General features: G+C 51.1%; 1 protein-coding gene across 4 annotated transcripts in view; it reads right to left on the minus strand.

Moving 5' to 3' along the window:
• The window catches only part of CDC42BPB (CDC42 binding protein kinase beta), a 102091-nt gene extending 79280 nt beyond the window's left edge, over nucleotides 1–22811 (minus strand). For 3 of the 4 annotated variants that reach the window (XR_002341125.1, XM_021081620.1, XM_021081622.1), the window contains exon 1: nucleotides 22545–22811. Coding sequence is in view for 3 of the 4 variants with exons in the window: in XM_021081620.1 (XP_020937279.1) it covers nucleotides 22545–22719 (175 nt within the window). In the remaining variant the exon portion in view is untranslated. The remainder of the gene's footprint in view (nucleotides 1–22544) is intronic. The other variant, XM_021081621.1, reaches the window with a different exon arrangement.
• Between the last annotated feature and the right edge of the window lie 763 nt (nucleotides 22812–23574).

The raw sequence follows: 23574 nt of genomic DNA on the forward strand, positions 1-23574 counted from the left end.
CGTGGCGGTTTTGAAGGAGAACTGACCGACGTGACACTACTTCCTGGTACAGACGGCGACGCAGTATTTCTGTACCTTCCCAAACGGTGGACACCGCGCGGCTGGTTGTCACCCGTCGCCACACAAAGATATCACACGATTACGGACTATATTCCCTCCCCACGCTGCACATTTCACACCTGCGACTCATTTATCTGGTGACTGAAAGTTTGTAGCTCTTTCTCTCATCCCAAGGAAAACTTTTTTCTCTGTAATTCTGTATCTAGAGGAGATGAAGGATGTTCCTGAAATGCACTGTGGTGATCGCATCATGATACATGTAAGTTAAATCATTCTGCTGTACACCTTAAGCTCACACAGAGCTGTACGTCAATAAAATTAGAAGAAAAAATAAATACATAAAAAAAAAAAAACCCTAGGGGAGTTCCCGTTGCGGTGCAGTGGAAAGGAATCCAACTAGAATCCATGAGGATGCGGGTTCAATCTCTGGCCTCGCTCAGTGGGTTAAGGATCCTGCGTGGCTGTGGCTGTGGTGTAGGCCGGCAGCTGTAGCTCCTATTCGACCCCTACCCTGGGAACTTGTATATGCCGTGGGTGCAGCCCTAAAAAGCAAAAAAACAAAAACAAAAACAAAACCCTAAAAGTATTTGTGCTTCAAAGGACACAACTAAGAAAGTGAAATGACAAGCTACAGTATGGAGAATTTATGTGCCAATTTGCAAATATGTGCAAATTCATATATCTGGATAAGGAACTTGCACCTACAAAATACCAAAAAAATCTCATAGAACTAACCCAATTTAAAAATGGGCAAAAGAGCTAAACAGACATTTCTCAGAGAAGACACACAAATGGCTGAGCACAGGGAAAGACACTCGACATGGTGAGCCAGCAAGGAAGCGCAAACCAAAGCGCGCGAGAGGACGGCTGGAGTTAACAGCAGCAGGCGGAGCCTTCTTGCCGGTCTGCGCGCATCTCTCGCAGCATCCCACCTCAACCCAGTTCTTGCCTATCAAACACCGTAGCACTAACAATAATGAGCAACTGCCGGCGGGAGCGAAGGGAACAAGGCCTTCACATGCTACCATCAGGGCCGTGAAGGGTGCAGTCACACCTGCCCGGCGGCTCCTCCAACGCTGACTGTGGACACACCACGTAACTCCTCAGCTGCACTCTTCGGTATGTACCCAAGAGAAATGAAACGTGCGTCTACACAAAAACTTGCACATAGAGTGTTGACAGTAGCATTACTCACAGTACCCCAAGCCACACACAACCCGAATATCCATCAGGCGACGACTGAAGAAACAAAACACGCTCCCTCCACACAACGGAAGACTCTGCAGATCTGTGCTACCAGCAACGCCTCCTACGAGCCGGATGCCAGGCGAGGAGCCAGGCACAGAGACCACACGTTTTACGGTGCCGTTTATACGAACTGCCCAAAGGGGTAAATCCACAGACAGAGAGCAGATCAGTGGCGGCGGGTTCGGGGCTCCCTGAGGGTGGCGGAAATGTCCGAGAGCAACTCGGGGCGGCAGAAACAATCCGTACCAAACCGTGTTCACTTGGAAGAAAGACACTTAAAAAACAGGCAGTAACTAACCAGTCTGCGATACAGGTCACAAGAGTGCTTACTACTAGGGAAGCGGTTACAGAGACACCGCAGGACGGAGGGCGGGGTCGCAGATGCTGCTGGGCTCCATGATTCGTTCATTCGCTTATTCAAGAAGCATCAAGGGGCGTTCTGGTTGTGGCCCAGTGGTTAGCGAATCCAACTAGCATCCATGAGGATGCGGGTTCGATCCCTGGCCTTGCTCAGTGGGTTAAGGATCCAGCGTTGCTGTGAGCTGTGGTGTAGGCCGTCTGCTAAGGCTCCAATTTGACCCCTGGCCTGGGAACCTCCATACGCCGCGGGTGCGGCCCTAAACACACACACGCACACACACACACACGAGGTATCAAGGATATTTACAGAAGTCACCGACACGCAGCCACAGGCACAGAGGCCAGGAGCAGCGCTTGGGTTAGACGGGCCCCCCAGTGGTGCTGCGAGGGCGTGACCTGAGCTCTGCTTTCCTCGCTGGTGAAGGAGGATGATCCCAGGACGGAGGGTCATCGGGAGGATCACACGACACGCAGACGTACGCCACGAGCTCTCGGTGTGCACACGCGGAGCCGCTGCGTCTGTGGTGACTCGGCCTCAGCCCGAAGACTGGCTCCCCCACCCCCGCCCTCCGCCTCCCTGACTAGTGACGCCTCAGGGACACACACCGGGCCCAGGACGGGGGCCTCAGGGCCAGCCGGTGCCCAGGCGGGTGCAAGGACCGCCCCGCGGCGCTGCCCACGGCTCCGGCCGCCGCTCCCATCACCTTCTCTCACCCGCGCCCCGCGAAGGGCCGCCCCCTGCCCAGCGCCCCGACCTCACGGCCTGCCACCCAACACCGACCCGGTTGGAACAAAAGAGAAACTACCGCTTCCAAGGAGGCGTTTCACCGTCATCCACCCCGTCGTCACCGACCCAGCTCCTGAGCTGAACACAGGGCGCCTTCTCCGACCTCAACACGCGTACGTGGGAGTCTCCTTACTAGACAGCTATTTACTCCTAAACACACGCCACTGGAAAACAACAGGAAGAAGCGCATCGGAGTTTAAAGAACAACGCCAGTGTCCATGCGGAGACCAGAGTCCCATGGAAGCTCCTGAATCTTCTGCACATAAACCATGCTCATCCCGCTTCCTACTTATCAGCCGGGTCCCAACACTGAGCGGGCCAAGTCCCACGTGGCCACGTCTCTGCACGGGATGGCTGACACACAAGGAAGACCATGGTGTCAAAACAAAACAAACAAAAACGGTGAGAAGGAAAACTTTCCACGGTAATCCTCTTACTCAGAGTGGATTCAAGCCCTGACCGTACTTAACCACGACTGGCTCTGCCGTCTCGCGGGAGGAATAAACGTCTCTGAGGGAAAAGAACTCCTTCTGCCGAAACCACACCAGTCTTCTAGAACCCGATCCCACGCCCGACACCTGAGGCTACAAAGAAACGCCAGGCTGCAGCCCCCGCGGCCAGACACGAGAGAAGGAACCTCCGAAATGGCAAGAGCAACTCGCCCAGCAACTCAGGGTTAACCTACCTTCAAGGCACCCGCTTCTGAAGCAGAGCAGGAACCAAGCCAGCCGCCTTCACTCCCCTTCCATGAAGAGGGAACCGGGAGCAGCCGGCCTCTCTGCCAGGCCAAGGGGGTGGCCCTGAGCTCTGACCGGCTCTCACCCACTCCAGCCCCCGACAGGCCTGCGCTTCTGGGCGCTGAGGCCATAAGCCCTGGCACTGCCAGGCTAAGGGGGAAACCACGCCTTTCCAAAACGCTTACGAGTGTATAGAAAAATCGAGCTGTGTGGTTTTGGTTTGTTTTTTGTTACAGAGGCTTATAAAGTAGTTTGAGGAGCAAAAATATTTTAGACGGGATAAAAACAGCTTCACTGTTTTAAATGCTATTTCTCTTACCATCAACCATTAAATCTGAACAAGACTCGATGCCACGCTATCCACATTAAAAGCTCTATCGCATTATCCAGCTGAACCTATGCATTTCTGAGGTATTTTTTGTAAAATAAGCAAAAATATTTTTTCACTAATACAAAAATGTCAGCATAAAGGAAAAGAACCTGGACCGCGAGCAGAGAAGGCAGGAAATGTCCCCCTGCCTCTTGTTCAGCTCGCCGTCCGCCAGGCAGGGCAGCTAATAACAGGAAGGAAGCTGTTTTCATCTAACTTGCTAAAGTGAGACTCCGGTTTCTCCAGCCGTCGCCAGGCCGGTCCTGTCCTCTTCCCGCGACGGCCAGGGACCCACTGAAAACAAGGCAAACGACAGGAGCCTCTGAAACGCTGGCAAATAATTAACATTTCAAAACAGGACATCTAGCCCTGGGAAGTCTGCATCTGAAGGCCACAAGAGCCATTCAAAAAACAGCATTCTGGAGTTCCCGTCGTGGCGCAGTGGTTAACGAATCCGACTAGGAACCATGAGGTTGCGGGTTCGGTCCCTGCCCTTGCTCAGTGGGTTAACGATCCCGCGTTGCCGTGAGCTGTGGTGTAGGTTGCAGACGCGGCTCGGGTCCCGCGTTGCTGTGGCTCTGGCGTAGGCCGGTGGCTACAGCTCCGATTCAACTCCTAGCCTGGGAACCTCCATATGCCGCGGGAGTGGCCCAAGAAATAGCAACAACAACAAAAGACAAAAAAGACAAAAAAAAAAAACAAAAACAAAAACATCATTCTCTTCAAACAATCCTTGGATAAAAAAGATTTATATGACAAGTGTCATCTGATTACAAAAAAACCACACTTTTCCAGAAAGTCTAGTGATTCCGAGTGAACTAAATGTGCGCACACACCCCTACTTAGCTCCTCCCCTGAAGGCTCCCTGCAGGAAGCTCCTGGCTCCCCTAACGGATCAAAAGCACAGGCTCTGCCTGGGCCCCCGGACAGCACAGCATCACCGGCAGACACACACTTTCCGCAGCTGGACGAAAAAAGCCAAAAGCTTAAGGTCATATTTTAGAAAGCAAGTCCTCCACTGACACACGGGATCTAAGACACAACACACGAGAGCCCGGCTACGCACACAGAGCAGACCTGCGGGTGCCAAGGGCGAAGGGCGGGGAGGTTGGGGTCTGGGCTTAGCGGATGCAAACCACCACACACAGGGCAGGTTGGCCAGCAGGTCGAGGCCCTCTGTGGGGCAGAGGACCTGTGCTCAATACCCTGTGACAAACCAAACTGGAGAAGGACGCGTGTGTGTAACGGGTGGCTCTGCCATAGGGCAGAGAGCAGCCCGGCATCATAAACCAACCACACTGCAACACGTTTTTTAAAAAAGAGTCCTCACTAATGTCAACCCCGATGTGTCTCCAGCAAACAACGACTACATTCATACAAGACCTGCCTTGCGGCGTTCCCGTCGTGGCTCAGCAGAAGCAAATCTGACTAGTAACCATGAGGACTCGGGTTTGACCCCTGGCCTCGCTCCGTGGGTTAAGGGTCCCAGGTGCGTCGTGGTAGAGGTCACAGTCGAGGCTCAGATCCCGTGTCGCAAGCCAGCAGCTGCAGTTCCAATTCAACCCCGAGCCTGGGAACCTCCGCGTGCTGCGGGCTTAGGCATAGGGTGGGTCTGTACCGAAGGACAGGAGGTGACACGACACCTTCCACCACTTCTCGCCTCCACCTGCCCTGTCACTTCCTCACTCACAACCTGCAGTGATGAGAGCAAACCCCAGCTTGAGAAGAGAGTGCTGGAGTTCCCGCTGTGGTTCAGCAGGTTAAGAACCAGACTGGTATCCAGGACGAATCGGGTTCCATCCCTGGCCCTGGTCAGTGGGTTGGGGATCTGGTGTTGCCGTGAGCTGTGGTGTAGCTTGCAGACGAGGCTCAGATCTGGCGTGGCTGTGGCACAGGCCGGCGGCTTCGGCTCTGATCCAACCCCTAGCCTGGGAACCTCCATACGCTTTGGGTGCGGCACTAAACACAAACGAAAAAAGAAGAGCGCAGAGGCTCCTCTGACCCCCACTGGACCAGCTCACAGGCGCCTGGAGGCCCCGTCTCTGGGCCCCGCAACAAGCAGCGTCTTGGGAAGGCAACGAGCCCCTGAGCTGTGGCTGTGGTGTAGGCCAGCAGCTGTAGCTCCAATTCGACCCCTAGCCTGGGAATCTCCATATGCTGTGGGTACGACCCTAAAAGACAAAAAAAAACAAACAAACACTGACCATGGCTTAATAACTGTTGAAGCTGGGTGAGTGGAACGAGGGGTTCAATATTCTACTGCGTGCAGCAAGCAGAAGTTCCCAGGCCAGGGATCAACCTGCCCCACAGCAGCAACAATGCAGGAGCTTTAATCCACTAGGCTACCAGGGAACTTCCTGCCCTCTACCTTTTAGTGTGTTTGAAATTCCTACAACAAAAAAGCTTCCTAATGGAATGAGGAAATAATACCAACAGCTTCTATCACTGTTGTTATTACTGGTTATGAAAACAAAGAATCAATGTATGAAAAATTGAATCCACTCCAAAAAAAGAATGATGACATTTTTAAACACAGGGTCATTCACTGCTCTGTATCTAAGCGGAGGACGGAGAGGCTTGACGTGGGATACCAAGCCAGAAACTTCCGAAAACGAGTTTCCTCTCACAAATACTCAGACCAACTGAAACCCAAACAGACTGACTCCCAACCACCACACGCTCTGGTCCCAACCACATCGTAGCTTTCCTCACTGCAAGCGCATCTGGGCATGAAAATCAGCTACATGTCCAGATGGCCGTGAGTTCATTCATTTTATTGCTGGCATTCCTTCTGGGTAATAAAACAATTTTACGAGCTGGTAAAAATCTTGTATGAGCTCTGCAAAGCTGACACGGCTAATGGTTTCAGTGTCCACCGTCCTAGATCTATAGCCTGAGCCCAGATCAATACCAGTACAGCAGTAAGTACTCTGGATGCTACTTTCAAAAGGTCGTCAGGGACACTTCAATTCGCTGACTGTTTACTTAAATCCCCTGTTCAAATGCATTGCTGGAGAACACTACTCGGAAAATGGAAAACAACAGTTACATTCCTCCACACCGAACATTATTTTAAAAACATTTAAAGTTCATTTTACTGGAGAATGTTTTTCTCAGATAATAAATGTAATATTTTGAGCATCATTAAACTTGCAATACAATCCACAGTGATTACTGTAGTAGGGAAAAAAATAAGCCATAGGAAAAGAGATGTAGGGAGTTCCCACTGTAGCTCAGTGGTAACAAACCCGACTAGTATCCATGAGGACACAGGTCTGAGCCCTGGTCTCACTCAGTGGCTTAAAGATCTGGCATTGCCATGAGCTGTGGTGTAGGTAACAGATGCAGATCGCATCCCGCGTTGCCACGGCAAAGGCCAGCAGCTGCAGCTCCAGCTAAACCCCTAGCCTGGGAATTTCCACGTCGCAAGTGCAGCCCGAAAAAGAAAAAGAAAAAAAAAGGCAAGAAAAGGAGGAAAAAGAAGTGTGATCATCTGGCAACTATAAATGGTCAAGGAAACCTTTCTGGACTAAAGTCAATTTAATCAGCTATGTGTTTAAAGTTCCTCTCATGCTGCTGATAGCTGGTTTTTGTTTACAGACGACATGATGTTATATCTAGAAAATCCTAGAGAAGCTACGAGTAAACTATTAGAGCTCATCCATGAATTTGGCAAAGTCGCAGGATACAAAATTAATACACAGAAATTGACTGCATTTCTATATACTAACAGTGAAAGATCAGAAAGAGAAATCAGGAAAACAATCCCATTTACCATCACATCAAAAAGAATAAAATACCTAGAAATAAACCTACCAAAAAAGACAAAGGATGTGTACTCTGAAAACTGTAAGATGTCGATGAAAGAAATCAAAGATGACACAAACAGATGGAAAGATATACCATCCTCTTGGATTGGAAGAGTTAGTATTATCAAAATGACTATACCACCCAAGGCAATCTATAGATTCAATGCAATCCCTATCAAATTACCAAGGACATTTTTCACAGAAGGAGAACAAAATATTTTAAAGTTTGTTTGGAAGTACTAAAGACCCAGAATAGCCAAAGCCATCCTGAGAAAGAAAAATGGAGCTGGAGAATCAGGCTCCCTGACCTCAGACTATACTACAAAGCTACAGTCATTAAAACCACACGGTACCGGCACAAAAACAGAAATATGGATTACTGGAATAGGACAGAATGCCCAACATCCAACTCACGAACCTATGGTCAAGTAATCTATGACAAAAGAGGCAAGAATATACAATGAAGAAAAGACAGACCCTTCAATAAGTGGCGCTGGGCTATAAGTGGACAGCTACATGGAAAAGAATGGTATTAGAACATTCCCTAACACCACACACAAAAATAAACTTAAAATGGATTAACGACATAAATATAAGACCAGATAGTATAAAACTCTTAGAGAAAAACATAGGCCGAACACTCTCTGACATAAACCACAGCAGTATCTTCTCAGATCCACCTCCTGGAATAATGACAATAAAAACAAAAATAAACAAATGGGGCCTAATTAAACTTAAAAGTTTTTGCACAGCAAAGGAAACCCTAAACAAAACAAAAACCCACAGAATGGGAGAAAATATCTGCAAATGAACCAACTGACAAGCAATTAATCTCCAAAATACATAAACACCTCCTGCAGCTCAATACCAAAAAAACAAACCACCCCATCAAAAAATGGGTAGGTTCCTGTTGTGGTGAAGCAGAAACAAATCCAACTAGGAACCATGAGGTTGTGGGTTCGATCCCTGGCCCTGCTCAGTGGGTGAAAGATCTGGCATTGTCATGAGCTGTGGTGTAGGTCGCAGACTCAGCTCAGACCTTGCACTGCTGTGGTTGTGGTGTAGGCCAGCAGCTATAGCTCCAATGAGACCCCTAGCCTGGGACCCTCCACAGGCCTCCTGGTGTAGCACTAAAAAGTCAAAAAGGAGGCGGGGGTAGATCATCTAAACAGACAGTTCTCCAAAGACGACATACAGATGGCCAAGAAACACATGAAAAGATGTCCAGCGTCACTCATTAGTAGAGAAATGCCAATCACAACTACTATTGACAGGGATGGCGTCGGCCCAGGTAGTTGCAGAAGTCGCGTTAAAGGACCGCGGTTAAAGAGGGAAACTTCAGGGACACTGGGAGACCCTGCAAGTTCACAACTGCTGGAGAAAGCCACCAGCACAAAGCAGGCTTGCCTGACTAGTGGAGGCCTGAGAACTGCCCCAGGTCGCTGGGTGGGGATGGGATCAGGCCTGTGTTCAGATTCAGACCCAGGGCAGGAGTTTGAGGACCACCATTCTGCTGATTTGAATACACACCCTACGGACACTAAGGAGGAGCTGCCACTCCCAGAAATGAAGAAGTGGGCTTTTCCAATCCCCACTCCCCTTGTAGATAAAACTGTAGCCCTCGGGGCGGCGCTTCTGTGCCTGCCCACTTGTGAGAGGTGCACGTGTCCTGCCTTAATAAACCTATTTCTTGCCTGTCACTTTGTCTTTTGCTGAACTCCTTCTGCGTGGAGACATGAAGAACCCGAAGCTCCCTAAGTCCAGACACAGGTTGAGTGACTCTAAATTAAATGGATTTAAGTCCCAACCTGGGTTTAGCCTGGGTCTGAGTCCCGGCACGTGGGATGGCCCTTCATCAAAAAGTCTACAAACAATAAATGCTGGAGAGGGTGTAGGAAAAAGGGAACCCTCGGAATTCTGGTTGAGGCTCGGCGGTTAATAAACTCGAGTGGCATCCAGGAGGTTGCAGGTTCGATCCCTGGCCTCGCTCAGTGTGTTGAGGATCCGGTGTTGCCGTGAGCTGCGGTGTAGGCAAAAAAACAGCTCAGATCCCACGTTGCTGTGGCTGTGGTGCAGGCTGGCAGCTGCAGCTCCGATTCAACTCCTAGCCGGGGAACTCACATATGCCGCAAGTGCGGCCCTAAAAAAAAAAAGAAAATATATCCGGGTTATCACTTTGATCACATAAACCATAAGTAATGCCTGATGTTTTTGACAAATGTTTTGTCCAAATACAGTCTAAAAACAATGTTATCCTTGGAGTTCCTGCTGTGGCACAATGGGACTGGCGGTGCCTCAGAAATCCTAGGATGTAGGTTCGATCCCCAGCCCAGCACAGTGGGTTAAGGATCTCTGCAGCACAGGTCGTAACTGTGGCTCAGATATAATCCCTGGCCCAGAAACTCCATACGCTGTTGGGTAGTCAAAAAAGGAAGAAAAAAAAAAAAGCTATCCTTAACACCTTAATTAACTGGTGAAATTGGAAATATGGCATTTCCAATAACTTCCCAAATGACTGCAAGGTAGACAATACATCCTACCTGGTTTGTTGTTTTTTTTTTTTTTTTTGTCTTTTTGCCATTTCTAGGGCCACTCCGGTGGCATATGGAGGTTCCCAGGCTAGGGGTCCAATCAGAGCTGTAGCCGCCAGCTCACGTCACAGCAATAGCAACTCGGGATCCGAGCTGTGTCTGCAACCTACACCACAGCTCACGGCAACACCGGATCCTTAACCCACTGAGCAAGGCCAGGGATCAAACCCACAACCTCATGGTTCCTAGTCGGATTCGTTAACCACTGCGCCACGACGGGAACTCCACATCCTATGTATTTGAAATCACTGCTTCATCGACAGATTTATTACTTCAAAGGAACATCAGAAAGGGGATTTGTTAATAAAAGACTTTTTTCAACCATCTAAGTTCAAATGCTTAGGGTTAGGAGTTTCTGCTGTGGTGAAATGGGACTGGTAGCATCTGAGAGCCCAGGGACACAGGTTAGATCCCCAGCCAGGCACTGTGTGTTAAGGATCCAGCGTTGCCAGAGCAGCTGCAGCTTAGGGCACAACTGCGGCTCCGATCTGATCCCTGGCCCAGGAACTCCACATGCCATGAGGCGGCCAAAAATGAAAACAAAAAATTAAGGTTAAAAAAGAAACAAACCCATTTGTGACCAAGCTGCAAAATTATTGTTAGTGATTGCTGCAAACCGATTGCTGCGAACCCATTAATTATGAAATCGACATCGTTGCCGATCATAAAGAATCAATACGAACGCTACTTCAAGTTTAAAATAACATGGTTAGGAAGTTCCCGTCGTGGCGCAGTGGTTAACGAACCCGACTAGGAACCATGAGGTTGCGGGTTCGGTCCCTTCGCTTGCTCAGTGGGTTAACGATCCGGCGTTGCCGTGAGCTGTGGTGTAGGTCGCAGACGCGGCTCGGATCCTGCGTTGCTGTGGCTCTGGCGTAGGCCGGGGGCTACAGCTCCGATTCAACCCCTAGCCTGGGAATCTCCATATGCCGCGGGAGCGGCCCAAGAAATGGCACAAAGACAAAAAGTAAATAAATAAATAAATAAAATAACATGGTTAGGAGTTTCTGCTGTGACTCAGAGGGTTAAAACCTGACCCTGTGTCTGGGAGGATGTGGGTTCGGTCCCTGGCCTTGCTCAGTGGGTTAAGGACCTGGTGTTGCCACAAGCTGCAGTTTAGGTGGTAGGTATGTAGGATGGTGTGGCTCAGATCCCATGTGGCTGTGGCTGTGCCGCAGGCTGGCAGGTGCAGTTCTCATCTGACCCCTGGCCCGGGAACTTCCATGTGCCACGGGTGCAGCCATAAGAAAGAAAAAATACATATGTTTAAAAAATAAATTTAGCCCCCTGATTTAAATTCCTTCTAGAAAATCAGCAAAATTCAAGGATTTCAATTCAGTTCTTTCACACAAATGGGCAGCAGCCTTCAAAGGCAGTTTGGGTATCACGCTAAGGCAGGTCTAGCTACCTTTGGATTTCACTTCTGTTACTTGTTTTTAGAAAATTATGACTGGCAAGAACATTTTTTTCTTTACTCTTTTTTTAAAAAACTGCAGCTTTTCTTAATTTATTGGCCAAGCCTACTGCATGCAGAAGTTCCCGGGCCAGTGACTGAACCCCACCCAGGCCAGCAGTGACAACATCAAATCCTTAACCCACTGCGCCACAGGAGAACCCCCCAAGAACATTCTTATTCTGCTCTTTAAATCGGCGACTTTTTCCTACATACCAAAAATTCTGGAGTTAAACAGAATCAGCTCTATGTCAAGAAAGATAAAGTTTGTACGTATGAGGGCCCCCGAGCCTCAAACCCCCAGCTGGGAACACGGCCGCCTTGCCCAGCGCCACAGGGGGGCGCCGTCCTGCCGCACCCGCCGCACCCAGGGCACCCAGGCCGCCCGCGGCCCTGCTTCTGCTTTCAACACACTCTTCATCTACGCCCCTCCTCCCACCTGTCACCCTTTCTCCGTTCCCTCTCGACCCGTGTTGTGCAATCACTAGAAAAAACAACATGCCCTCCCGTATTTCTGTCTCTTCCTTCTACACGGGGGGAAGCTTTCTAATAAATGAGTAGATACAAGAGAAACAGTCCATCCAGAAAAGAAAATGGTTAACTCTGCACTCTGACTCCATCTAGAGACGGAACTGGGGCACCTTTCAGGTAACTCCAGTGTGGGGAACAAAGCCCCCACTCCTGCGCATCTGGAAGCCCCACTGCAAGGACAGCGTCAATTACAATGGGACACAGCCTCCGTCAGGGTAACATGAGCGCCAGAGAACAGGAATTTTGTTTGGTTTACCAGGGCAGTGCCTGGCACGTCTCGAGTTCTTAAAGAATTCTTGCTGAATGAACGACAGGAGAGGACGGTAGACGAGGAAAGTCAACCCACTTCTGCACAGCGGGCACCTCATCTAGCAAAGCTGGAGAACCGAAGGCCAACTGTCGGTGAGCTAAGGGGCTCGGGAAGCATCGGCAGCACCAGTGCCTCAAAGGCTGAGCGGTAACGGAGAGAACAGAGCACTGGCCTTAAGTCTGCAGAAGCATAACCCAGATCTCCTCCCACCCCCACCTCACCCACCTCCCCGGAAAGCTGGCAGCTCCCCGCCATCCAGGCAGGAGACCAGAAACGCCACTCTGAGGAAAATGACAGGCCCAGAAAGCGAACTACTCTAGCAACTCTGGTAGTGCCCCTCTAATTGGCAAGGTCCTCATGCTACTTCCTAAAGAGGAGAGTTTGCAATCAGTCCACCCGTAACCATGGAAGACAGCCAATAACCCCCAGACACCGGAAGATGCGCCTCTAACGCCAGCGACAAAGACCAAAGCAGGAAACAGGATAAAAGAGAAGATAACACAGGAAACAACAGAAAACATCCACATAACGAAACGTGTGCACAGAAATCAACCAACAACGGAGAGAGGCGTTCCCGCTGCGGTGCCGCGGAAACGAATCTGACTCGCGTCTGTGAGGATGCGGGTCCAACCCCTGCCCTCAAACAGTGGGTCGGGGAGCCCAGGCTGCTGCGGCTGTGGCTGGAGATGTGACCTGGGAACTTTCACATGCCGTGAGTGTGGCCCTAAAAAAGCAAATAAATAAATAAATAGAAAGGCTTCTTGAAATGACTGGCTTCATGAAACAAAAAACAAGATGTTATAAAAAGTAATACCAAGAACGAAATACTTAGAAATGAAAATTATGGAGCTCCCGTCGTGGCGCAGTGGTTAACGAATCCGACTAGGAACCATGAGGTTGCGGTTAGGTCCCTGGCCTTGCTCAGTGGGTTAACGATCCGGCGTTGCCGTGAGCTGTGGTGTAGGTTGCAGACGTGGCTCGGATCCTGCGTTGCTGTGGCTCTGGCATAGGCCGGGGGCTACAGCTCCGATCCAACCCCTAGCCTGGGAACCTCCATATGCCATGGGAGTGGCCCAAGAAATGGCAAAAAGACAAAAAATAAATAAATAAATAAAAAGACAAAAAAAATTAAATTAAAAGAAATGAAAATTATGATAGCAGAAATAAAAACTCAATGTAAGGACGAGACGATAAAGTTGAGGATCTCCGCTAGAAAAATAAGAACAAGAGAGCCAAGAATGGAAAAAAGTAGGAGAAAGGAAATGAGCTGAGTACTTCGGAAGGTCCAACATAAAACAACAGGAGATCAAAAAGGCTAGAATGGAGAAATCAGCGATCCCCAGGAAATAACACAGCAAAGTTCTGGAGCTGGAGGACCCAAGCGTCCCCACCAGAAAGGGCCACCAAGGAGCATCAGGGGTGAAGAGAAGGCCCCGAAAGCTTGCAGAGAGAAGACTCGGTCTCGCCGTCCCGGGTGGACAGCAGCAGGCGGACAGCAGTGGAATGGGCCTTCCCACGCTGAGGAGGAACAGCTTCTCACCGAGAATTCAACGACTGCCATTCAAGCGCGGGGGAAGGCGGGCATTTCCAGCCAGACTAGGTCTCCCAACAGCTCCTCCCTGGTGAACCCTTGCTCAGGGAGCCCCAGAGCACAAGACGCGGGAACCGGGAACTCCTGTTCAACAGAGAAGAGGCGCGGAGAGAAGGGACTCCCAGGACGACGTCCAAGTGGCAAGAGGACGACAACTGCCTCGAGCGGAGCAGGAAAATGGAAGCCCTGGCGGGGTGGAAAGCGGCAGAGTCTCCAGGCGGCTGACGGCACTGCTTTAAACCCCGGACTGCGAGCGCCCGCTGTGGCTCCACGAAAACGAGTCCACCGAGTATCCATGAGGAGGCAGGTTCAATCCCTGGCCTCGCTCAGAGGGTCAGGCTCCAGCACTGCCCTGAGCTGTGACGCAGCTCAGATCCCGAGGTGCTGTGGCTGGGGTGCAGGCCGGCAGCTGCAGCTGCGATTCAACCCCCAGCCTAGAAACAAACAAAAACCTGGACTACATTCGTAACTGCCCCTTGGCGCCCAAGCCGACGCATTCCAATAAACACAAAGATAAGGCCCTGCCGTAGTGAAAACACAAGAACCGAACCGTCTCCTGTGCGGCTGAGCTGTGAAGATATTTCCCCGACACTAACAACAAACGCTGAATATCGATTTAAACAAAAATTACTACACAGCCAGATTTGGAAAAACAGAAAAGAAAGGGGTACGTGTTCCGGGCAGTGCTGGGAGAAGAGACAGCAGGTTCCATAGCTTTCTCTTCCACAGGAGGAAGTTAACTGATAAGGCGGAAAACGCGACGTCGCCATCGGCAGCAGAAGCCACAGAGAAGCGGGGACCCCGGGTGGGCCTGCTGGACAAAGAACCTCCGCTGCCCGAGCCCCCTCCTCACCCCCAGGAGCTTAACACCCCGCGTGTGCAACGCAGGCAGGGTGGCCGCCATCAGCCCAGACGTGGCCTGAGCAGGAACAGGGCGCAGGTCCCCGAGGACTTCTTGGAATGAGGCTGCCACCAGCCTGGGCCCGAGAGCACCGTCCACCTTGAGTCTGTTCAGGTCACTGGTACCTGCTTCTGTGTTCCGGGCAGCTGAATGCGATCCTAAGACAGCTGATCACAAGGAAAGGCAGGAGGGCTCAAAGTGACTGCTCACGAGAAATGAGAACCTAGCGTGCACAGAGGCCGGTAGAGGGATTGCTATTTTGCACCCTAACTCCACAGAGGTGCCACTTGACTTGAAAACTAAATAAACGCGCTTTAATAAAATTATATTTAAAGAAAATCGCCCCACAGGGTAAGGTCAGAAGTGCCATTAATCTCAACCTCTAAAACTAGGATTGGCTATATCTTCTGTTATTAATAGTTATTTCCCCATTTTTTTCCTACTGTGCAGCATGGTGACCCAGTTACACATACATGTACACATCCTATTTTTGCACGTTCTCATGCTCCCTCGTGAGTGACTAGACATGGCTCCCAGTGCTACACAGCAGGATCTCATTGCTAATCCATTCCAAAGGCAATGATTTGTATCTATTAACCCCAAGCTCCCAAACCACCACTCTCCCTCCCTCTCTGCCTTAGACTGGGCAACCACAAGTCTATTCTCCAAGTCCATGATTTTCTTTTCTGTGGAAAGGTTCATTTGTGCCGTATATGAGATTCCAGATATAAGTGATATCATATGGTATTTGTCTTTCTCTTTCTGACTTACTTCACTTAGTATGAGTCTCTAGTTCCAACCATGTTGCTGCAAATGGCATTATTTTATTCTTTTTTATGGCTGAGTAGTATTCCACTGCGTATATATATCACATCTTCCTAATCCAATCGTCTGTTGATGGACATTTGGGTTGTTTCCATGTCTTGGCTACTATGAATAGTGCTGCAATGAACACGTGTGGGTGCATGTGTCTTTCTAGGTAGAGTTTTGTCTGGATATATGCCCAAGAGTGGGACTGAGGGGTCATATGGTAGTTCTATGTGTAGATTTCTAAGGTATCTCCATAGTGGTTGTACCAGTTTACATTCCCACCAACAGTGCAAGAGGGATCCCTTTTCTCCACACCCCCTCCAGCATTTGTTATTTGTGGACTTATTAATGATGCCCATTCTGACTGGTGTGAGGTGGTATCTCATGGTAGTTTTGATTTGGATTAGCTGCATCTTTTTAGGTCAATTTTTAGTTTTTCTTTTTTTTTTTTTTTTTCCTTTTGGCTTTTTAGGGCTGCACTTGCAGCATATGGAAGTTCCCAGGCTAGGGGTCTAATTGGAGCTACAGCTGCTGGCCTAAGGCAATGGCCAGATCCGAGCTGAGGCTGCGACCTACACCACAGCTCGTGGCAACACCATATCCTTAACCCACTGAGCAGGGCCAGGGATTGAACCCACAACCTCATGGTTCCTAGTCGGATTCGGACTGTGCCGTGACGGGAATTCCGTAGGTCAATTTTAAATTCTAACACTTGACCATGGATTTGACTGGATTTTTTTTTTTTTTAATATGCACCCACAGCATATGGAAGTTCCCAGGCTAGGGGTTGAATCGGAGTTGCAGCTGCCAGCCTACGCCACAGCAACGTGGGATCTGAGCCGAATGTGTGACCTACATAACAGCTCACAGCAATGCTAGAACCTTAACCCAGTGAGCAGGGTCAGGGATCAAACCCACATCCTCATGGATACTGGTCGGGTTCATTACCACTGAGCCACAAGGGGAACTCCAGATCTGATTTTTTTTTTTTTTAAGCCACAGAATACAAAGTCACTGTAGAAGTTTTGAAAGCGAGAGTGATGAAGTGAAAAGCAGTTTAAGACTGATTTGGCAGGAGTTCCCATCGTGGCTCTGCGAAAACGCACCTGACTAATATCTACAAGGAGGAAGGTTCAATCCCTGGCCTCACTCAGTGGGTTAAAGACCTGGCGTTGCAGCGAGCTGTGGTGTAGGTTGCAGACACGGCTTGGATCCCACATTGCTGTGGCTGTGCTGTAGGGCAGCAGCTGACTCGACCCCTAACCTGGCAACCTTCATATGCTGAGGGTGCGGCCCTAAAAAAACCAAAAAAAAAAAGACTGATCTGGTAGATGCTTTTAAATCTTCAAGTGAGAAAGGCTTTCGTTTAGGTCTGAGGGCTGCTAGGCCAGTGATAACAGGAATGTGGGGAAAAAGGGTTAAAAGAAAGCCGAGCTATCTCAAAGCCAGGGCCTGCCCCGAGGACCAAGGCTGATCACGCCCTCGAAGGACAGAAGCCCTGGTCAGAGGGCTGCTTGCTCAGAAATGCCGAGGGCAGACGCCCAGAGCCTGGTTTACCCAAAGGGGGCGTGGAGGCGGATCGTGTGATCTCTCAAATTCCTAAGAGTGCTCAAACCCAGGGCTGATTTGAGAGTCACTGTCATCCGGCCTTACGAGGCCTTACGACCGACCAGACCCCGAGGAGAGGAAGCTGCCCGTCTCCAAAGGAGCTCCCGAACGAGAACGGCAAGGGGGATACAACTCAAGTCTCTAATTCTGTCCTAAAGATAACAAAACCCAAAGTTTCCTATTATATAATTGATCCTTTTTGAAACGTTTTTTCAAAATTCTGAAAACAATTTTGTTGCCAATTACCAGTCAATAAAACTGACTGAAAACCTAATACGCAACACAGGTTATTTAATATCATACTGCAAAGTTGACCTTCATCTCACAAGTAGTATCTACTTTGGTTTTTTTTTTTTTTTTTAAGAAAATGAAGTTTCTCTGGTAGATTTTAAATTTAAATAAAACTGTCAAAAATTACCACACACAATTTTTACTGTCAAAACACATGATTTTAAATCTAAGGGGAGTTCCCATCATGGCTCAGTGGTTAATGAACCCAACTAGCATCCATGAGGACGTGGGTTCGATCCCTGGCCTTGCTCAGTGGATTAAGGGTCCGGCGTTGCCATGAGCTGTGGTGTAGGTTGAAGATGCGGCTCAGATCCTGTGTTGCTGTGGCTGTTGTGTAGGCCGGCAGCTGTAGCTCCGACTGGACCCCTAGCCTGGGAACCTCTACATGCTGTGAGTGTAGCCCTAAAAAGACAAAAAAACAAATAAAATAAGGAAAGTGTGTGTTCCGCCTACATTTTCATTAGTCAGGTGGCACCTGTGTGAGCTTCTCTCACAAATCTTAGATAACCCTAAACTACCCGTGTTCTGGAACACGCTGGGAACCAAACTAAGAGGTGTCAGGTTACAGGGGTTACTTATGGTGATGGGATTGGGGGGGGTTAATTCTTCCAAAATTTTCTTTTATTTTTCATCACCTTTTGAATTAAGCAAAAAGTAAAAATCTCTATCTGGTCTCTTCCAGGGTGATCTTTTTACTGTATTAGTCTCAAAAAATACGTTTTGCCTCCTTACAAGAACAGCATTGCCCAGTTTTGCTGCACTTAATCTAGTCTGGGATGAGCAGTCCTGCCTGCTCCGTGGGGACCCAGCCTGGGACGCGGTGCTGCAGCCAGAGGCCCCGCAGAGGCCGGGGCGCTCCCTCCACCCCGCCGGCCGCGCTCAGGGCTGCGTCTTAAGTGCGGTTGAGAATTTTCCTTGAAAAGCAAGTGGTCGCCCATCTCAAGGCTTCTCGGGAGCTCACGCAGCGGCGTCCCGAAGCGAGACGGCCTCCCTTCAAGTCCAGCCTCACTTCCTGCAAGTCTAGATTTAACACCCACACTGCTGTTCACGTCCAGGCCCAGCTGTCAGTGGAGAAGGTTTTGAGAGAGAAAAGGTAAGGCTGGCTGGTTCATGTTTAAAGTCTCACTGCTCCAAAGCATGCCTTGAAGACGACACCCCTCAGCATTTCAAATAGCTCCTGACAAGTCTAATTATGCTAACCCAAGTTTTGTTACACGATCCCAATATTCCCCTACAAGTTAGATGTTCTTATTCAAAAGATCTGCTTCTTAAATCTGTTACTCTAAAGAAGTGTTCCCACGTTATGCAAATTCTATCTGGAGAAACCATTAAGATTAAAATGTACCTTGGGAATTCTACACCATCCATCGGTTCAGCCTGAAGGTACTACACTTGGTCCCGTCACCCCACGTCCACCGGGGCTGGGCACCTCCACACGAAGAGCGACAAGGGCTAATCCTGCCCCTCGCAGAGGAAGTGCGGAGGCCCAGTGAGAGACTGAGTGAGAGACGATGCCCGGGCCTGGGCATCAGGGAACCCACGCTCAGGTCTGCCTCCAGCAGCGAGCCGCAGGCGTCCCGCCTGGTGGGGAGGCCACGCGGGGGCCAGAGCAGGCGGCCACCGTGGTCCAGCCAATGCCAATGGGCTGGAACTTCAAACATCGGCTCTGCCCCCATATAACACCCGCGGTTATTTTTAGTCATGAGATATTTCACACGTGTAAAAGCATTTTTATATGACAAAGACGACAGACAACGGCGCCTCATTTAGCTGTCCATTTCTGTTGCTGTTTGCTTCTACAAATTTCAAAGTGTTTCATAAGACTCTGCTTCAAATGCTGTCAAACTTGCATTAAAAAATAGCTTGAAGAAATACACATGCAAAGCAGGATATTTCCAACTCTTAATTAAGATCCAGGATTTCATAGAGGAAACTAATCAAACTATAAACATAATCAAGGGAACATCAGAGGCAAAACCTACAGGGATGGCCAGGATGGGTCTCGACCCAGGCAGCGACGGAGGAGGTAAGAAAATCCTCTTTCAAAGCTTAAATTTTATTCCTTATACTTTCCAAAGTTCCTTAGCGATTCCCCACTAAGTCTCAAACTCTAGCTGAATCAGCTATTTTTCTTCATTACGTTTCAGGATTCCACACACCTGTCAGCAGACACTGAGCGAGGGGCAGCCCTCTGCGTGCCCGACACGGTTCAAGGCATCAGAGCCTCGGGCGCCACGCAGAGTGCAGATCCTGAAACTCAAGGGCCCACAGGTTCCCAGCCTGTCTCTATGCTCTGAGCAGAGGCAATTCCAAAGTCAGGGAGCCAAACGATGCTCCACAAACAAGTCCATCTGCAAGACCGTTCTCCGCGGTCCAAGCACAATAACCGGGCATTCCAAGAAACACTAAATGATGACCACACACCACCTAACTGATAACACCCACGGGGGAGTTACGACGGTACAGAGGTTAAGGTACACGAGATTAAATACCGCTTCTGCAATGCCTTACGATAAAACTAAAAAAAAAAAAAAAACTTTCTTAAAAGCGAAAAAAGTAAATAAAAATAAAGTACATTACTACTCCATGAAAATGCCACCTTAAATTAGAGTCCATTCTCCTTCTGCGTAATTTTAAGTTTACGCCTCTGTACAGACTGAATTCCTAGGATAACATAATTTTTTTGTAATTGTAATTTCCAAAAAGCCAGAATACAATTTTCAAGACATTTCTTTTTCTTGCTTTTTAGGGCTGCACCCATGGCATGTGGAGGGTCCCAGACTAGGGGTCGAATTGGAGCTACAGCCGCCAGCCGACACCACAGCCACAGCAAGGCCAGATCCGAGCCGCAGCTGGGACTATGCCACAGCTACACCAACTCCAGGTCCTTTAACTTGCTGCACCAGGCCAGGGATGGAACTCACACCTCTGCAGTAGGAATCTTTTGGGGTTTTTTTGGTCTTTTTTAGGGGCTGTACCCGTGGCATATGGAAGTTCCCAGGCTGAGTCGAATCAGAGCTGCAGCCTCTGGCCTACACCACAGCCACAGCCACGCCAGATTCAAGCAAAGTCTGTGACCTACACCACAGCTCATGGCAACACCAGATCCTTAACCCACTTAGTGAGGCCAGTGATCGAACCTGCATCCTCATGGATGCTAGTCAGATTCATTAACTGCTAAGCCACAACGGAAACTCCCCAAATATTTTTCTATCATAGCACGCGGCTTCTGTTTGGACTTGGAAAAGCCAAATCTCTAAGCGACGGCTCCGCCGTGCTGAGAGGCGCTTCCTCCAGGGAAGCCCACCATCCCTGGTACCATCTGGTGGTGAGGGTGTCGCACAAGGACCACAGGCCCCCAGGGGGCCCAGCTTTTAGGACACCCACCCAATGAGCACCGCACAGAACCCAGGCCACAGGCCGCTGGACCCCACCTTACCTGCTAACACAACCGCCCCTCTGCAGCCTCCTCACAGTCACACCTTTACACACACACCAAGCACTGAGCTGAACATGGCTGTGAAAATGTCTCAATTTCAAGACCAGATGTGAAATTGGATTGTGATAATCATTATACAACTACAGATGTGATAAATTCCTTGAATAATAAAATAAAAGGTCAAATGCTCAGCAAGGAATGGCCAATTCAACATTCAGCAGGCTCCGACGCAACAGGCACCCAAGGCTCCATCTTCAACAATTGCTGATCATTCCGCTGGAAATCACGTCGCCGACCCCAGAAAGTGAGTAGCATCCTTACTTTATTGATACCGCATGTAACCTAGAACGGAGAACCCCACCAAAATAAAGCAGAACAGACCGTCCTGGGCCTCTGGGCCTCCTTCAACTGCCCTCACAAGACATCATGCCACTATTTCACTAATGGGCTAAAAAAAGAAGCTCCCTAAAGAACATCACATCTTAAGTAATTCCAATCACCACTTTGGCAGAGTAGATGGCCTCAGTATGGAATACAGCCATTGGTTTCTTCAGGTAAATATCAGCTTTATCAGCCCTTGAGATTAGAAATTACTGGTTCAAACTGAACAGTCCTAGTCCAATGACGCAAATGATGCAAAGGATAAGATTTCCATGGATTTGGCCTGAACCCTGAACATAAGCACTTCATCTTCCTAATCAGTAGTTTCAGGTGAGTCTGAGGGTCCTGACAGGTCGCCTGAGTTAGAGAGTTAAGAGGAGCTTGCTTTACACCTGCAGCTGTTCTTCAGATTCTCAGGATCACTATTAAAGAGCTTTATCAAATTATCGTCCTGGTAAAGTGTTTTAGTTTAGTGGACCAATGACTGCAGCATTTCTAGAATCCTGCTCCAACTAGAGAAAGCATGCAAAAACCGGATGAGTTAAGTTTTTAAGTGACTTCCACATACTAACAATTCCAGCCTCCCCCCCCCATATTACACGGGTCTGGTACGATTACAATGACAAAACTCGATTTGCTCTCACGTGGCGTATTCAAGATAAAGCTCTGAACCCTAAAATACCCTTGGAAGTAGTACAGTAAAAGGGGGGTTGAAGCCCTGGACACCAAGGGGATGCAGACAGGGTGTCACCTAGGAGGGGCGCCCCGGAGATGCGGGGGGGTGGGGGAGGCAGACGCGAAAAGCCGACGCCGCTGCCGCTACAAGCCAGCGGGGGGGGGGGACCTCGACGCTGACTCCGGACCCCAAAGGCGAGGTGCGGGGGCGGGGGCGGATGTCCCTGGGAGAGCTGCAGGAAACGATATCCAGACTCGGAGGGTGGATCTAGGAAGCGGCCGGGGCGCTGGCCCGGCGGAGGTGGGGGTGGGGGTGGGAACGGAGGATGTGGCTCCGAGGGGCAGGATGAGGGGGCGGGACGGCCGAACGCCGAGGTGCGAAGGCCAAGGAGGAGGGCAGGGCGGGACCAGGAGCGGCGAAGGGGCGAGCGCGCAACGGGCGGGCGGAGAGGGCCGGGGCGGCGGGGCTGGGAGCAGTGACGAGGCGGGATGAGCGGAAGCCCGAGGCCCAGGAGGAGGCAGGGCGGGGAGGAGGGAGCCGGGAGGGGGTCGCAGGGGCCGAGGGTCAGGCGGGGGCCCCGCGCGCACTTACCCCACTCGAGGAACTCGGCCACATACTTGTCGCGGCGCAAGGCCGAGTGGCTGCACTCGGTGTACAGGCAGACGAGCACGTCGAGCAGCGTCTCCACGCTCAGGGCGCTCTCGTTGCGCCAGGGCCCGTCCAGGAGCAGCTGCTCCAGCTTCTTGAGCCGCACCTTGGCCGACATGGTGCCGCGCGGCTCGCTCCCCACGCGCCGGCCTCTCGCCGCCCGCTCGGCCAGTCCCTCAGGGCGAGCCCTCGGGGGCCCGGCGGCCGCGAGCCCCGGCAGCCGCGGCGCCTCGTCGCCGCCCCGTCCGCGTCGTCGCGCCCCGGCCTAGGCCGACATCTTGGGCTCGGTCCCGGCGGCGCAGCGTCTGGGGCGCCGGGCCCCGCGGGTCCATGGGCCGGTCTCCTCCCCTCGGCGCCGCCGCCCTCCCCGCGCGACGCGGCCCGCCCTCGCCTCGCCCCCGCCGCGCGCCCCTCGGCCCCGCCCGCGGCCGCGCCCTCGCCGCCCGTCGCCCGCAGGCCACCAGGAGCAGCGCGGAGCCGAGCGCTGCGCAAGCCCGGCCGGCGCCCGAGCCCCGACCCCAGCCCCGACCCGGCGGCCCAGCCCCGCGGCCCGCAGCCAACCAGGGCGCGGCCAGCGCGGGCCCAGCCAACCACGGCCCGGCCGGCCGCCGCCGCGCTGACCTCAGCGCGCCGCCCCGCCCCTGCGCTCCCGGCTCCCGGCTCCCGGCGGGATCGGGCCTCGCCGCTTGCCGTAGCGGGGCCGGGATGCTGGGAAGGCCGGGGCTGGCGGGGCGGAGGGGAGCGACGCCCGGCGGGGCGGGGGCGGGGCAGCGAGGAGCCAGTGCGCTGCCGAGATTGCGGCGCCGGCGCGTGCGCGGAGAGCCCCCGGGCGGCGTGCGCGAGCGCGCGGGGGTCGGCCTGTGTGTGCGGGGCCCGCGCGCCCGCGACCCGGCTCTCTCCGCGCCCCCGACGCTGGAGCCCGAGGCGGCCTCCGGCGTCCCTGGCCTGCCTGGGAGCTTCGCGGCCGGTGGGC

The sequence above is a fragment of the Sus scrofa genome, unplaced genomic scaffold, assembly GCF_000003025.6.
Source record: "Sus scrofa isolate TJ Tabasco breed Duroc unplaced genomic scaffold, Sscrofa11.1 Contig1914, whole genome shotgun sequence".
NCBI classification, from domain to species: Eukaryota; Metazoa; Chordata; class Mammalia; order Artiodactyla; family Suidae; genus Sus; species Sus scrofa.